General features: G+C 53.3%; 1 protein-coding gene across 2 annotated transcripts in view; it reads left to right on the forward strand.

The window, feature by feature from the left end:
- The window catches only part of UNC13A (unc-13 homolog A), a 52,550-nt gene that overhangs the window by 24,709 nt on the left and 14,027 nt on the right, over positions 1-13,814 (forward strand). Inside the window, exons 19-35 of one of the 2 annotated variants that reach the window (XM_004422973.3) lie at positions 472-587; positions 1,887-2,050; positions 2,447-2,597; positions 2,909-2,977; positions 3,284-3,373; positions 3,589-3,723; positions 5,311-5,444; positions 6,659-6,744; positions 6,934-7,060; positions 7,806-7,902; positions 8,266-8,409; positions 9,093-9,176; positions 9,738-9,815; positions 10,044-10,132; positions 10,590-10,742; positions 12,100-12,223; positions 13,189-13,194. In XM_004422973.3, the coding sequence (XP_004423030.2) occupies positions 472-587; positions 1,887-2,050; positions 2,447-2,597; positions 2,909-2,977; positions 3,284-3,373; positions 3,589-3,723; positions 5,311-5,444; positions 6,659-6,744; positions 6,934-7,060; positions 7,806-7,902; positions 8,266-8,409; positions 9,093-9,176; positions 9,738-9,815; positions 10,044-10,132; positions 10,590-10,742; positions 12,100-12,223; positions 13,189-13,194 (1,847 nt within the window). The remainder of the gene's footprint in view (positions 1-471; positions 588-1,886; positions 2,051-2,446; positions 2,598-2,908; positions 2,978-3,283; positions 3,374-3,588; positions 3,724-5,310; positions 5,445-6,658; positions 6,745-6,933; positions 7,061-7,805; positions 7,903-8,265; positions 8,410-9,092; positions 9,177-9,737; positions 9,816-10,043; positions 10,133-10,589; positions 10,743-12,099; positions 12,224-13,188; positions 13,195-13,814) is intronic. The other variant, XM_087443577.1, reaches the window with a different exon arrangement.

Consider the following 13,814-nt stretch of genomic DNA (forward strand, 5'->3'; position numbering starts at 1 on the left):
AAAGAACCCAGTCTGAGAGGGGTGAGCAGAACCCAAGAACTTCTTAGTTTGGTTGGAGGAGATCTAGATATCCCATTCTGATGGGGGAGGCAGGAAGCAAGATGGGGCTCCTAGTCTGAGGATAGAGGCACAGACCCAGGAGCCCTAAGAAGGTGAGTAGACTCTGAGGAGCTTGATCTGATGGCGGAGGCAGAGCCTGGAGAAGCAGGGCCCAGGGCTCCTAGTCTAAAGTGGGAGTTGCAGACGTAGGAATATAGTCTGAAGTAAGGTCTGGGACCCTAGTGTGCAGGGAGCGACAGGGCCTGAGGAATTCTAGTCTAATGGGAGAGACAGAAGCCTAGGGAGTCAATTGGAAGAGACACCCGGGCCCTAGTTTCGGGGAGTCCAGGATGGCTGCAGTCACGCATACCTTAAAACAGCTCGCCGCTGTATTGAGAAGCTCTGACACAGCCATCCCTTTCTGCCCTGCAGACAAGCGGACTGACAAATCCGCTGTGTCGGGTGCCATCCGGCTACACATCAGTGTGGAGATCAAAGGCGAGGAGAAGGTGGCCCCCTACCATGTCCAGTACACCTGTCTGCATGAGGTGAGGCCCCTGCTCTGCCCTGCCTTCAGAGCTCACTGGGACCTCCCACGTTGCCTCCACTCGCCATTCCTGCCTGGCCCAGCTTCACCTTCCCCTTTCCAGCCACACCATCCGCACTCCCCTGGACCCCTGAGGCCGTCCCACATGGCATTCTCTCTGCCTGGAAAACTCCCCATCCATCAAGGTCCAGCTTCAGGGCCCCTCCTCTGGAAAGCCTTCCCTGACCTCCAGGCAGACTCACTACCCAGCTCTAGGTCCTTCCATCTGTCCCAGCTCTGAACCCTCAGGGTTGGGCTGTTTGGGTCTGGGTCTGTCTCTTCCAGCTGCCTGGGGGCTCCTGGAGAGAATTCAGCTTGTTGAATGAATAAATGACTGAATGGATGAATGAGTGATGAATGGAAAGACAGACAGATGGGCAGATGGATGTGTGGTTGACCTGGAAGTATAGAAGAGTGGATGGGTGAATTTTGGATAGTTGAATAGACTGATGGATGAGTAGATGGGTGGAAAAACGGATGATGGATGGATAGATAGATGGGTGATGGATGGTTGAATGGGTAGGTGGATGAATTGTTGGATGGACAGATTAGGTTGTGGGTAGATGCATGGGATAGATGGATGTGTGGTTGACTTATTAGACAGAAGGATGAGTAGATTTTGGGGTAGTTAGATGGGTGGGTGGGTAGGTGGATGGATTTATGGATGGATGGACAGATGGGCAGGCAGGCAGATGGACAGATGGATAGATGAATGAATGGATGGATGGGTGGATGGGTAGAAGGAAGGGTGGGTGGATGGACGTGTGGTTGAGCTATTGGAAGTCTAGAGGTGTGCATGGGTGAATTTTGTAGTATCCGGGTAGATGGGTGGGTGAATTGTTGGGTGGACAGATTAGGTTGTGGGTAAATGGATAGGATGGCTGGATGTGTGGTTGGATTACTAGGAGGGAGGATTAGTGGATGGGTGAATTTTTGGATAGTTGAGTGGATGGGTGGGTGGGTGGATATATGGACAGGCAGACGGATTGATGGATGCGTGGGTGGATGAATAGATGGATGGACGGATGGACAGACAGATGGATGGATGGACTGTGGTTGAATCATCAGAAGGATGAATGAGTGGATAGGTGAAATTTTGGGTAGTCGAATGGATGGGTGGGAGGCAGATGGATGAAAGAGTAGATGGATGAATTATTGCACAAACAGATGGATAGATGATGTAAGCTGTGCCAGACCTGGGATCTCTGACCCTTCATGCCCTCTTGCACTCTCTATGACACCTTTTTCCTTGTTTTGGCAGAACCTGTTCCACTTTGTGACGGACGTGCAGAACAATGGGGTCGTGAAGATCCCAGACGCCAAGGGTGATGACGCCTGGAAGGTTTACTACGATGAAACGGCTCAGGAGATTGTGGACGAGTTTGCCATGCGCTATGGCGTTGAGTCCATCTACCAAGCCATGACGTGAGGCTGCGGGTGGGGTGGACATGAGGGTGAGGTGCGGGAAACTGGGGTGGGTGGGTTGCCAAGTGGACACTGGCAGATCTGGGGTGGATGGGGTTCTTGGGAGGAGGAGCCAGAGAGGAAGGAGGTGTGGTGAGGGTTATGTAATTCCCCTGGAGGTTAGGAAAGTGCCATTGCTGGGGGCTGGGGTGACATGGACGAGAGCCAGAGTTAAAGGCAGAGACAGGGCATCCCAGAGAGGAGACAGATAAACTGGGAGGGCAGAATCAGGTAGAGGGAAGGGACAGTTTGGGGCTCGGGGGAGCCACTCATGGATGCTGTCTTGGAGGCATTCTGGGGGACGTGGCCCATCCTGGCTGGACACCTGGCCCAGTGCCTCCTGCTCCCTCCCACCAGCCACTTTGCCTGCCTCTCCTCCAAGTACATGTGCCCTGGGGTGCCTGCTGTCATGAGCACCCTGCTCGCCAACATCAATGCCTACTATGCGCACACCACCGCCTCCACCAACGTGTCCGCCTCAGACCGCTTCGCTGCCTCCAACTTCGGGGTCAGTCCTGGGGGCCAGGGCTAGGGGATGAGGGAGAGCCCAACCCTGTGCTGGTCAGACTCTGTGACTCCCTGGTTCCCAATCTGGATCTGACTTGCCGTGTGACTTTGCACGAGTCACTTGCCCTCTCTGAGCCTCAATTTACCCCTCTGTAGAATGGAAATGAGTGTTTTGAGGGTTCAGTTCAGTAGTGGGTGGGGTACACTTAGTGTATAGTGTGTGCTCAGCCAATATGGCAGCCACCTTTAGCTGCTACATATGACCCCCAAGTCCCCGCTTCCATCCATCCTACTCTTCCTCTGCCTCCTCAGAAAGAGCGCTTTGTCAAGCTCCTGGACCAGCTGCATAATTCCCTGCGGATCGACCTCTCCATGTACCGGGTGAGAAGTGCGTGCATGATGACTTGCCCGCCCCCATGCACACGTGTGTCCAGAGGGGACAGTTCCAACAGTCGTGCACGTAGGAAAAGCCATCTTAATGTGTGGAATGTGTTCCTTTGACACGTGTACACATATGCGGGCAGCAGCTGCCCAATGTGCTGGTGCATTCGAGCAGACCCCCCAGTTGCTTCAAAGTGTTCTCATTGACCCACCCCACCTCCTGAAACTTGAGGACCCTGGTGTCTTCCCTCAAACACCGTCTCCCAGCCTTCTTCCATAACCCGCCTCTCTTCTCCCTTCCGACAGAATAACTTCCCAGCCAGCAGCCCAGAGAGACTCCAGGACCTCAAATCCACTGTGGATCTTCTCACCAGCATCACCTTCTTTCGGATGAAGGTAGGAAAGAGGACCTAGTCCCGTTAGCTCTCCAGGGAGGATTCTCCAGGACTCTCAGCTCCTAGACAAGGAACATTTCTCCTGGAGAGCGGTGCCCTCTCTCGGTGACCCTCTGCTTTCCTACTGCTACAGCAGAACCCAGAACCCCTTGTAGCCGCTTCCTGGGTACCTCCTGTCCTAGCTGTGCCCACCCGTGCCTATCTCCCTCCCTCCAGGTGCAAGAACTCCAGAGCCCTCCCCGAGCCAGCCAGGTGGTGAAGGATTGTGTGAAAGCCTGCCTCAACTCTACTTACGAGTACATCTTCAACAACTGCCACGAGCTGTACAGTCGGGAGTACCAGGCAGACCCAGTGAGGACCCCAGAGCAGCAGGAGGGAGTGGGAATGCCAGCCAGAGCCTAGCCCAAATCCCAGATCTGCCACCTTCCCAAGCGATTGAACTGTTCTGAGCCTCAGTATCTCCCTCTGTGAAATGGGGTCATAAACCCACGTCTCAGGATTGAAGAGAAGATTTAATGAGATACAAGCTTTAGATAAACTGTAGTTAAGTGCTTAGCACCTGATACACAATAGGTGCTCCATAAATTCGGTTTTAGTTAAACTTAGTTGAGTTTGGCATAATACAGTGGGCCTGGAATAGAATCACTGTTCAATAAATGTTGAGTTAAATTGAAGGTTTTGAGTAGAGTTCAGTTTTGGTTATTTCAACTCAGTTTATTTGAGATCTTTCAACACATGTTTATCTACACATATAATGTCCCAAGGTTGTCAAAAAGGTTTCAAGGAGCTTAGACTCTATTAGGAGAGAAAGGTGTATAAATCGGAAATTTACGATCCAGGGTGATTAGCTGGGAGGGAGGATCGTGGGGGCTGTGGGAGCTGAGGCGGCCCCTGTCTCAGCTCAGGCTTCTGACTGGAGATAACATGTCAGCTGAACTCAGTTTGACTTTATTTCATCCTGTTCACTTGCATTCAGTTGACTTGAGTTGAAATCCAGTTGCTTTTAATTGAATTGGGTTGAGGTGAAGTGGATTAAATTGGGTTGAGTTTAGTTCAACTAGAATCAGTTTAGTTCCATTTATTTCTATTTGGTTGACTTAAGTTAAAATTGCTCTTGGCTACTTAGTGAGCTGAGCTGAGTTGGACTGAGTTGAGTTTAACTGAGTAAGAAATCATTCATTTCCATTCAATCGACTTGAGTTGAAGTTGTTCCTCACTGGGTTGAGTTGGCTTGAGTCGGGATGAGATGAGTCACTGGGTTAGGTACACTTGAGTTCAGTTGAGTTGAGTTGGACTCATTTCCATTGCATTTAGGCATGTTCGTTTCCGTTGACTGACTAAAGTTGGGTAGAGTTGGCCTGAGTGTGTTAGGTTGAGTTGAGTAGGTAGGGTTGGATTGGGTTGACTTGGGTTGAATGGAATTAGATTAAGCTGGGTTGGGTTGAGTTCAAGTCACTTTATTTCCATTATTTTGAATTAGGTTGCTGTTGGTCTTGGACAAGTTGATTAGGTTCAATCCAATTGAGTTTATTTGAATTCATTTTGATCCAGTTAAATTTAATTCCACTCCATTCAGCGTAATTGGCGCAAGTTCAGTTCCACTGAATTAACTCTGAGAATTGCCATCTGTTAAGCTAAGTGGGCCTGGTTTGCATTTATTTCTGTTCCATTTGGTTTAGTGGTCTGAGTTTGTTCAACTAAACTCAGTTCCATTCAGTTTTGTGAGTTGAGTCTAATTAAATGTCTTGGAGCTGCATGGACATGAGCTCTATTTGGGCTAGTTTACATGAGTTCAGTTCCTTTCCACGCAGACCTCCCACCTGAACCACACATGTTAATGGGACCCCTTCCTCATCAACCTCCTGCCCCTCAGGAATGAAGTAACTGAGGCCCCAGCCCTGGACCCCTTGTGGCCAACATGTCCACTGTCCCTTCCAGGCCAAGAAAGGGGAAGTTCCCCCGGAGGAACAGGGCCCCAGCATCAAGAACCTCGACTTCTGGTCCAAGCTGATCACTCTCATAGTGTCCATCATCGAGGAAGACAAGAATTCCTACACTCCCTGCCTCAACCAGTGAGTTGTGTGTCTGTGTAGTTGATTATCTGGAGGTCATCGTGTATGCATGTGCACAAGCTTATGTCTTATGCGTAAAGGCGATCATGTCTAATTACACATAAAATGTTGCATATGTGGGGGCAATTGTGGGTGTGGTTGCACCTGGATGAGATACGACGTAGTTTGCAAACAGAAGCATAAAATTTTGTGTATGTACACAATCCTGGTGCAATTAGATGTGTATTTTGTACATGTTGATTTGTGTGAATAACAGTGTGTACATAGGTATATAATTCTGTATGTGAGTATAGGTTCATAAATAATAATAGACAGTGTTCGAGTATTTATTGGTGCTAGATACCCTACTAAATGTTTTACATTCTTAAATCACATTATATCTTACATGTGTGGATTTAATTTTGTGTACAGTTGTGGTCTATGGGTTTAATTGTTTATATGTGTTCAATTGTGGAATGCACTTCAATATACAATATTGTGTATCATGTAATTGTGTGTGAATGTGTACCAGTTTTGTTTTGTGGATTTATATGTCTGTGGAAGTTTCATCTTTGTTAGCTGAATGAGCTATTGTGTTTTATTTCTCCCTGAGGTGAGCACTAAAGGCACCCCTAACTCTGGGATGCCAACATCTTTTGGTTACTTAGGTACGGAGTTAAGATAGGGATTTTGGATGGATGGACCAAAGGGAGGATGGGTGGATGGACAGATGGATGGATGGATGGAGATGGATGGATGGATGGATGGATGGATGGATGGATGGAGATGGGTGGATGGATGGATGGATGAACAGGTGGGTGGATGGATGAACAGGTGGATGGATGAGGGGGTGGATAAAGGGATGGGTGGATGGATGGGTGGATAGATGGATGGATAGGTGAGTGGATTAATGGATGGATGGTTAGATTGGTGGGAGGATGTATGGGTAGATAAAGGAATGAATGGATGGATGGACAGAGGAGTGGGTGAATGAATGGGTAGATAGACGGATGAGTGTGTGAATGAATGGATGAAAGGATGGAAGGATGGGTGGGTGGAGGCTCAGGGAGAAGCAGGGCCTCAGTGTAGTCACTCAGCAATTCAGTGGTGATGAGGGAGCTTGAATCCAGATCCCTTGCCTGTCCCACACTACCCTCTGGGCTGGGAAGGCCAAAGCAGCCTGAGCTGTCTGGCTTCCATCTGCCAAGGTTTCGTGCTTCTATGACCTTTGCCAGGTTTCCCCAGGAGCTGAACGTGGGTAAAATCAGTGCTGAAGTGATGTGGAACCTGTTTGCCCAGGACATGAAGTATGCCATGGAAGGTGAGTCTCCCTACCTCCGTGTCTCCCAGCCTGCCTACGGTGAGTAGCTGTGCTCAGTGTTCCCTCCAAGGCTGTGAGTGCCCTGGACCCTCATGCCTGAGGTCCAACACCAGTGATGGCCAGAGCAGGCACTGCTGAGACAGAGGGTGGCAGACCCTCCTGGCTGAGCCGCCCCCCCGCTCCCCCCAGAGCATGACAAGCATCGTCTGTGCAAGAGCGCCGACTACATGAACCTCCACTTCAAGGTCAAGTGGCTCTACAACGAGTATGTGGCGGAGCTCCCTGCCTTCAAGGACCGCGTGCCCGAGTACCCCGCGTGAGTCCCCTGCCCCGGCCCAAACCGAAACCATAGTGCTGACCACTGGACTGAGATTCAGAGAGGAGGGCTGACCTACTCAGGGTTCCCTGGGCCTCAGGGACACGGGTGGGGCTCACACTCAGTGTTCTCCATTCTCAGCCATTGGACTGAGGGTTCCTCTACCAGCCCAGACAATTAATAATCATGAGTGTCAGGAACCGCGCGGAGCAGCCCCACCTGCCTTTTCTCATTTAATCCTTTGACAATTCTATGAGACGGGAGCATTGTAATTCCCACTCTGTGGATGAGGAAATGGAGGGGTACATGCCCCAGGTGACATCCAATAAGTGATGGGGCTGTCTGACTCATGGGCTGTGTTGAAGAGGGGGAGGTGGCCATCAAGCACCGAGGACCTCCTGTGTGCTGTGTCACCCACGCTCATGGCAGCGCTGTGGGAGAGCTGCTCCTCTGTCATACAGGAACAGAACCCCAGAGGGTCAGTCCACTTGCCTGGGCAGTTTATCTGAACCAGGATTTCCCAAGTGTGGGCTGTGCTCTCACAGTGGTCACTTGGTCCGTTTCAGGGACAAAGTAACTGAGGCCTGGTGGGGAGGGGAGCAGAGAGGTGGCCGCTCAAGGCCACAGGGTGAGTTCAGGGCAGAGCAGGACCAGCCCCAGCACCATCCAGCACCTGGTCAGAACCAAGTGGAGCAGGGAGTCGAGGACAAGAGGTGGCGGGACTCCACTCGGGCTCTCCTTCCAGGTGGTTTGAGCCCTTCGTCATCCAGTGGCTGGACGAGAACGAGGAGGTGTCCCGGGATTTCCTGCACGGGGCCCTGGAGCGGGACAAGAAGGACGGGGTGAGCGGTCTGCCCGTAGGGGCCTTACTTCCTCCGGGGTTCACTGGGATCCGATTTGCGGGCAAAAAGTGCCCTAGGGTTGAGGCCAGTCTGAAAGGTGGCCACCATCTTTGTCTTGTTCACAGTGTTGAAAGTCTTTTGTTCATTCAACAAATGAGTGCGAGTTCATCAAGTCTGACCCTCCACCCGCCCCATGGCCTCTGCGTCCACCCATAAGTCTTGGCTCTAAGTCAGCCTCGCACACTATCCATCTCACCCCGGGGCACTTGGTCTCTGGCTCTCCCCATGGACAGCAGGAGGGTTGGGCTCTGGGCACTGTCTGGCTCTGACCCCTCTCCTCCCCCCGGCCTCCTTCCTCTGCAGTTCCAGCAGACCTCAGAACACGCCCTGTTCTCCTGCTCTGTGGTGGATGTCTTCTCCCAGCTCAACCAGAGCTTTGAGATCATCAAGAAACTCGAGTGCCCCGACCCCCAGATTGTGGGGCACTACATGAGGCGGTTTGCCAAGGTGCAGGAGTGTGGGTGGGGGTCAGGGATGGGTCCAGGCGGGGGATGGGGGTGGGAAAGGGTCAAGGTTGGGGTTAGAGTTGAGTTTGGGATTGGGGTCAAGGTCAGGATTGGGGTTGAGGTCAGGGTTGGGATTAAAGTTGGAGTTGAATTTGGAGCTGGGGTCCAAATGGGGATGGGGATGGGGTTGGGGATGGAGTTGAAGTTGGTTTTAGGGTTACTATTCAGATTGGAATTGTATTTGGTGTCGAGGTTGGAGTGTTGGGATTTATGTAGAATTTGAGTGGGCGTTGGAGTGAGTTTGGAGGTTGGGACCATTGACCGGGGTTGAGGTTCAGTTGGCTTGGCTTTAGACTGAGTTGAGGTTGAGGATTGCAAGTAGGAATTGAGATTCCATTTGGGATCGAGTCATACTTGTGGTTGGGACTGGGCTGATGTAATGGTTGGTTGCTCTGAAAAAGAGCTGGGTCTATGTAAAATAATCATCTTTGTCTGGTAGCATCTCCCCTTGGTCGTGATGGTCATCCTGGGTAGAGAATTCACCCAGCCCAGGGGTCCATCTCAGGTGCTAATAGGAGTTCGGGTTCATCCCTAATCTCACTAGTGGCTCTTGATGGGACCTGGTGACTGGGGGCCCGTCCCGCCCCAGCCCCTCCTCTCACCCACCCTCTGCGTCCTCCCCAGACCATCAGTAACGTGCTCCTCCAGTATGCAGACATCATCTCCAAGGACTTCGCCTCCTACTGCTCCAAGGAGAAGGAGAAAGTGGTGACCTGCGGGGGCCCCTATCCTGTCCCCTCCCAGCCCCATTCTGCACCCCCAGGGCTCCATCTTTCCCTGGGCTCTGATACCTGTGTCTGTGAGTGTGTCCAACTATGTGTGTCCGTGTGTCTGACTGTGTGTGTCTGAGGGGATCTGGACATGAGGGGACATGCCTTCAGTGTGCCATTGTCTATTGTTGTGAATGAGGACTTCAGGGTGTGTGTATGTAAGTGTGCAAGGCTTTGAGAATAAAAGGAGAATGTAGGAGAATAAAGGTGTGTGACAAGAAGTCCCCTTCCTGCTACTCCCAGAGACCCAACCCCTCTCCTGCACCTACCAGGCCTGCCCACCCAGGTGGGAAATCTGGATGGTCCCCAGAGACCCCCCTCTCCAACACTCCTAGGAATCTGATCCCAAATACTGTCTTCCATTCTCAGAGGACCCTATGGGACCTCAGCTTCCTCCAGACCCAGACCCTGAAACAGTCCCAGGGTCCCTGGCGTTGAGTGGGGGAGGCTCTGGGGAGGGGTCCTGAGCCCTGACTCCCTGCTCTGTTCCCATCCCCAGCCCTGCATCCTCATGAACAACACTCAGCAGCTGCGAGTTCAGCTAGAGAAGATGTTCGAAGCCATGGGAGGGAAGGAGGTAAGGGGGGGCCCAGGTGGGGTTACCACCATCCCCATGTCCCTGCAGGCCCCAGAGCTCCTACCAAAGAATTCCAGCTCAGCCACTCCCTTAACCCAAGCAAGCAGCTTCACCATCTGTGCCTCAGTTTCCTCTCTAGCCCCTTGGTGTCCCTTTCCCTGGGTTGGATGGGAAAATGCCATGTGGATGCCCTGTAAACCTGACCTGATGTCCCTTCTCCCTCCTCAGCTGGATGCCGAGGCCAGTGACATCTTGAAGGAGCTCCAGGTGAAGCTCAACAACGTCTTGGATGAGCTCAGCCGAGTCTTTGCTACCAGGTGGGGGCACCTCCAGGGCTGGGAGCAGAAGGGAGGGGGCAGCCCCCGGACCTCTGCACCTGAGGCATCCAGAGATTCAGCAGATGTAATCGCAAAAACCACAGGCTAGGAGTTAGACGAAGCTGAGTTCAATCTTGGCTTCACCGCTTACTAGCTGTGTGGCCTTGGGTGAGTCGTTTAACCTCTCTGAGCCTTAGTTTATTCATCTGTAAAGTGGGGATGCTGATAACAATAGTACCCGAGTAGGACTGTGCAATGAAACGAACAACACAGGTAAATGTGTTAGCCTGGGGGCCGATGCTGCCGTTACACCCCACCCTTGCTCAGTTGTGTTCCGTGGCTCCCTGATGCTGGTGAGAAAAGGTCAAGGTCCACAGATCAGCATTTGTGGCCTCATCCAGTCCTTCCTCAGAGGCCCGGAGACTCTGGCCCGAGCTTCTCCCCTCCGCATCCCCAGCTTCCAGCCGCACATCGAGGAATGTGTCAAGCAGATGGGCGACATCCTTAGCCAGGTGAAGGGCACGGGCAACGTGCCAGCCAGTGCCTGCAGCAGCGTGGCCCAGGATGCCGACAATGTGCTGCAGCCCATCATGGACCTGCTGGACAGCAAGTGAGCCAGGCCGGGTGGACTGGGCCAGCCGGGGGGCGGGGCTGGGGCCTCAGAGACCCAGGGTCTGGCCTGGAGAGGACACTTGGGGCGCGTTTGCTGGTTGGTAGTGGAAGGGTTTGGATGCATGGGTGGGTGGAGGCATGAAGGGATGGAAAGATGGGTGGGCAAATGATTGGCAGGATTGGTGAGTAAATACATATATGGATGAATGGATGGTGGTTGGATGGATAGATGACACGAGGGGTGGGCAGGTAGATAGATGAGTAGATGAAAAGATAAATGCTTAGGAAGGTAGGTGGATAAAAGGATGGATGGACAGATGGGTAGACAGTTGGGTAAGTATTTGGATGGATGAATAACTGGATGGAGGGATGGATGGAAGGAAGGAAGGAAATAAGGATAAATGGCTGAAAGTATAGATGTGAGGATGGATGGAAGGCAGGGAAGAAGGGAGATAGGAAGATTGATGAATGAATGGGATGATGGAAGGAAAGAAGGAAAGAAAAAGAAAGGAAGGGAGAGAGGATGAATGGTGGATGCTTGAATGGGATGATGGAAGGAAAGAGAGCAGGGAGAGAGAGAGGGAGGAAGGAAGGAAAAAGAGATGGATGGAGCATTAAAGAAAGTTTGGTGATTGGGTGGGTCAGGTGCTGGATGGATCATGGTGGATTGCCCTCTCTCCTTCAACCCCCATACATCCAACCATGAGTTCTTTGTTGTTTTCCCTCTCACGTCTGCCGTCTTCCTACCATTCCCTTCCCCTCCTTCCTGAGCACGGCCCCAGCCCCCTCATAGTCCCTGGTCTCCAGCCTTCCTATTCCAGTTTATCCCCCTAGTCCATTCTTTCGAAAGGACGCCTGGCTGTTGTCTCTCTCTTTTTTTAGATTATTTTCCCCGAAGCCCCAGTGCATAGTTGTGTATCCTAGTTGTAGGTGTTTCTAGCTCTTCTTTGTGGGATGCTGCCTCAGCATGGCCTAATGAGCGGTGCATAGGTCCGTGCCTAGGATCCGAACTGGTGAACCCCGGGCGGCTGAAGCAGAATGCGGGCTAGCCCCTGTGTCTCTCTCTTGAACACTCCATGGCTCCCCACTGCCCTCATGCTAAGGCCCAGGCCCTCCTCCTGGACGTTGAGGCCCCTTCCAGTCTGGCCCCTGCTGACATGTCCAGCCACCATTCACTCTTCTCCACATGCCTCCTGCATCACAGCCCCGTCAGACCATCCAGAGGTTCCTGCACAGCCTCTGTGCCCTCTTGTGTGTCCATGGAATGCCTTCCCACCTCGCCCGTGTGTTGAGAGGAAGGGCTCTGCGGGTTAGGGTCAGCTGGGCCCTGTCTCAGACCTGCCCCTCGCCCGCAGCCTGACTCTCTTTGCCAAAATCTGCGAGAAGACGGTGCTGAAGCGGGTGCTGAAGGAGTTATGGAAGCTGGTCATGAACACCATGGAGAAGACCATTGTCCTGCCGCCCCTCACTGATCAGACGGTGAGGCCCACAGGGGGCCAGAGGGAACACCTGGGCCACCTCCCCTGCGGGAGCCCAGAAAACTTGGTGCCAAAGGCACTGGGGCTCTGGTCATCCAGGCACAAGGGCCATCCGAGGGTCATAGAAGCCGCTAGAGATCAGTGGGGCCATTCAAAGATCAGAGAGGTCACACATGGGTCAAAAGTCATCAAAGGGTCAAAGAGGTCATTCAGGAGTCAGTTATTCAAAGGTCAAAGAGGCCAAGTAGAGTCAGGTGACATCCAAGGGACATAAAGGTCACATGTAGGTCAAGAGGTCATTCACAGGTCATAGGTCACCCAGAAAACAAGAGGTCAGCTTGGGGATCAAGGCCACCCATGGGTCACAGAGGTCATAGGGGTCAGCGGGTTCATCAGAGGGCTTGGGGGGGGTCAATCAAGAGACAAGGAGGGGAAACACCACAGACTTCAAAGATCAAAGACTGATAGACCAGAGGGCTCCTGGAGGTCAGCCAGAGGTCACAGAGAGCATCCAAGGTCAGAGAGGTCAAGCAGAGGTCAGCAGTCATACAGAGACCAGGACCGTGCCTCTGGGACCCTTCTGGGAACCAGAACAGAGACAGTGATGCCCAGGGATCAGGCTGCCAGGTGGGAGTGGAGGGACGGGTGACATCTGCAGAGGGTGTGGCTGAGGGTGGGTCCCTCCCAGGAGGCGTTGGGGGCCTGAAGACAGTGATGGCACAGGGGTTGACAGCACAGCACAGAGTGGGAGGGCGATCCTGGGTGGATGGGAGAGGCTTGGGGACTGTGGTCCCGGGGCCGCCAAGAGGCAACGATGGTGGTGGGCGGCTCAGGGCACCTCCAGGCTGGGCTGGAGCACAGGGTCTGCCCCTCGGTGCCGGCTCTGCCCCCTCCCAGGCCTTCCCGGGAGACTCATGGTGACTTATTCCCCCCTCCCCCACCGCCCCGCCCCCTCACGGCTGACAGATGATCGTAAGTAGAGGCCCGTCTGTCGTCTGTCTGTCCGTCCGCTCTGTGTCTGGACTCGGCCCACCGCGTGGCTGCACCCCCTACCCAGCGCCCCTCCTCACCCACCGGCCCCCACCCGCTGTCCCACCTCCCGCCTAGATGTGCCTGTGTCTGTCTGGGGCGGGGCATAGGGAGGGGGCGGGGCCTGGAGGGAGGGAGGCTACGCCCACTCACCCGGCCCCGTTATAAGTACGGAGGGGGCGCCTCCCGCTCCCAAATCCCTGGCCCAGCGCCTTCCTACCTGCCCTTGTCCTTTAGTTGGGATTCACCTGTCCTCCCATGCTCAGACGCCGCCAGGATAGCTGGGTCTCTTCCTGGAGCCGGAAGGAGGTTCAAAGTCAACACAGCCCCTCTAAACTCCCCTTTGGGCTCTGAACTGTTAGCAGCCCCTGCAAAACACAGGCGGTCACGGCCGGGGTCCCTACTCAGCTGCTCAGTGCAGGCCCCCAAGGCCCCAGGCTCTGTCCGTCACCGCCCCCCTGGGCCTTATCTACCCCTCCTGCTGCACATGCACACACACGAATGCCAGACACACACCCAGGCACCCACGTGGGAGATGGCATTGACTTTGGTGTCGGGCAGAC

Source organism: Ceratotherium simum, chromosome 18, assembly GCF_057802395.1.
Source record: "Ceratotherium simum simum isolate JZ-2026a chromosome 18, ASM5780239v1, whole genome shotgun sequence".
NCBI lineage: Eukaryota > Metazoa > Chordata > Mammalia > Perissodactyla > Rhinocerotidae > Ceratotherium > Ceratotherium simum.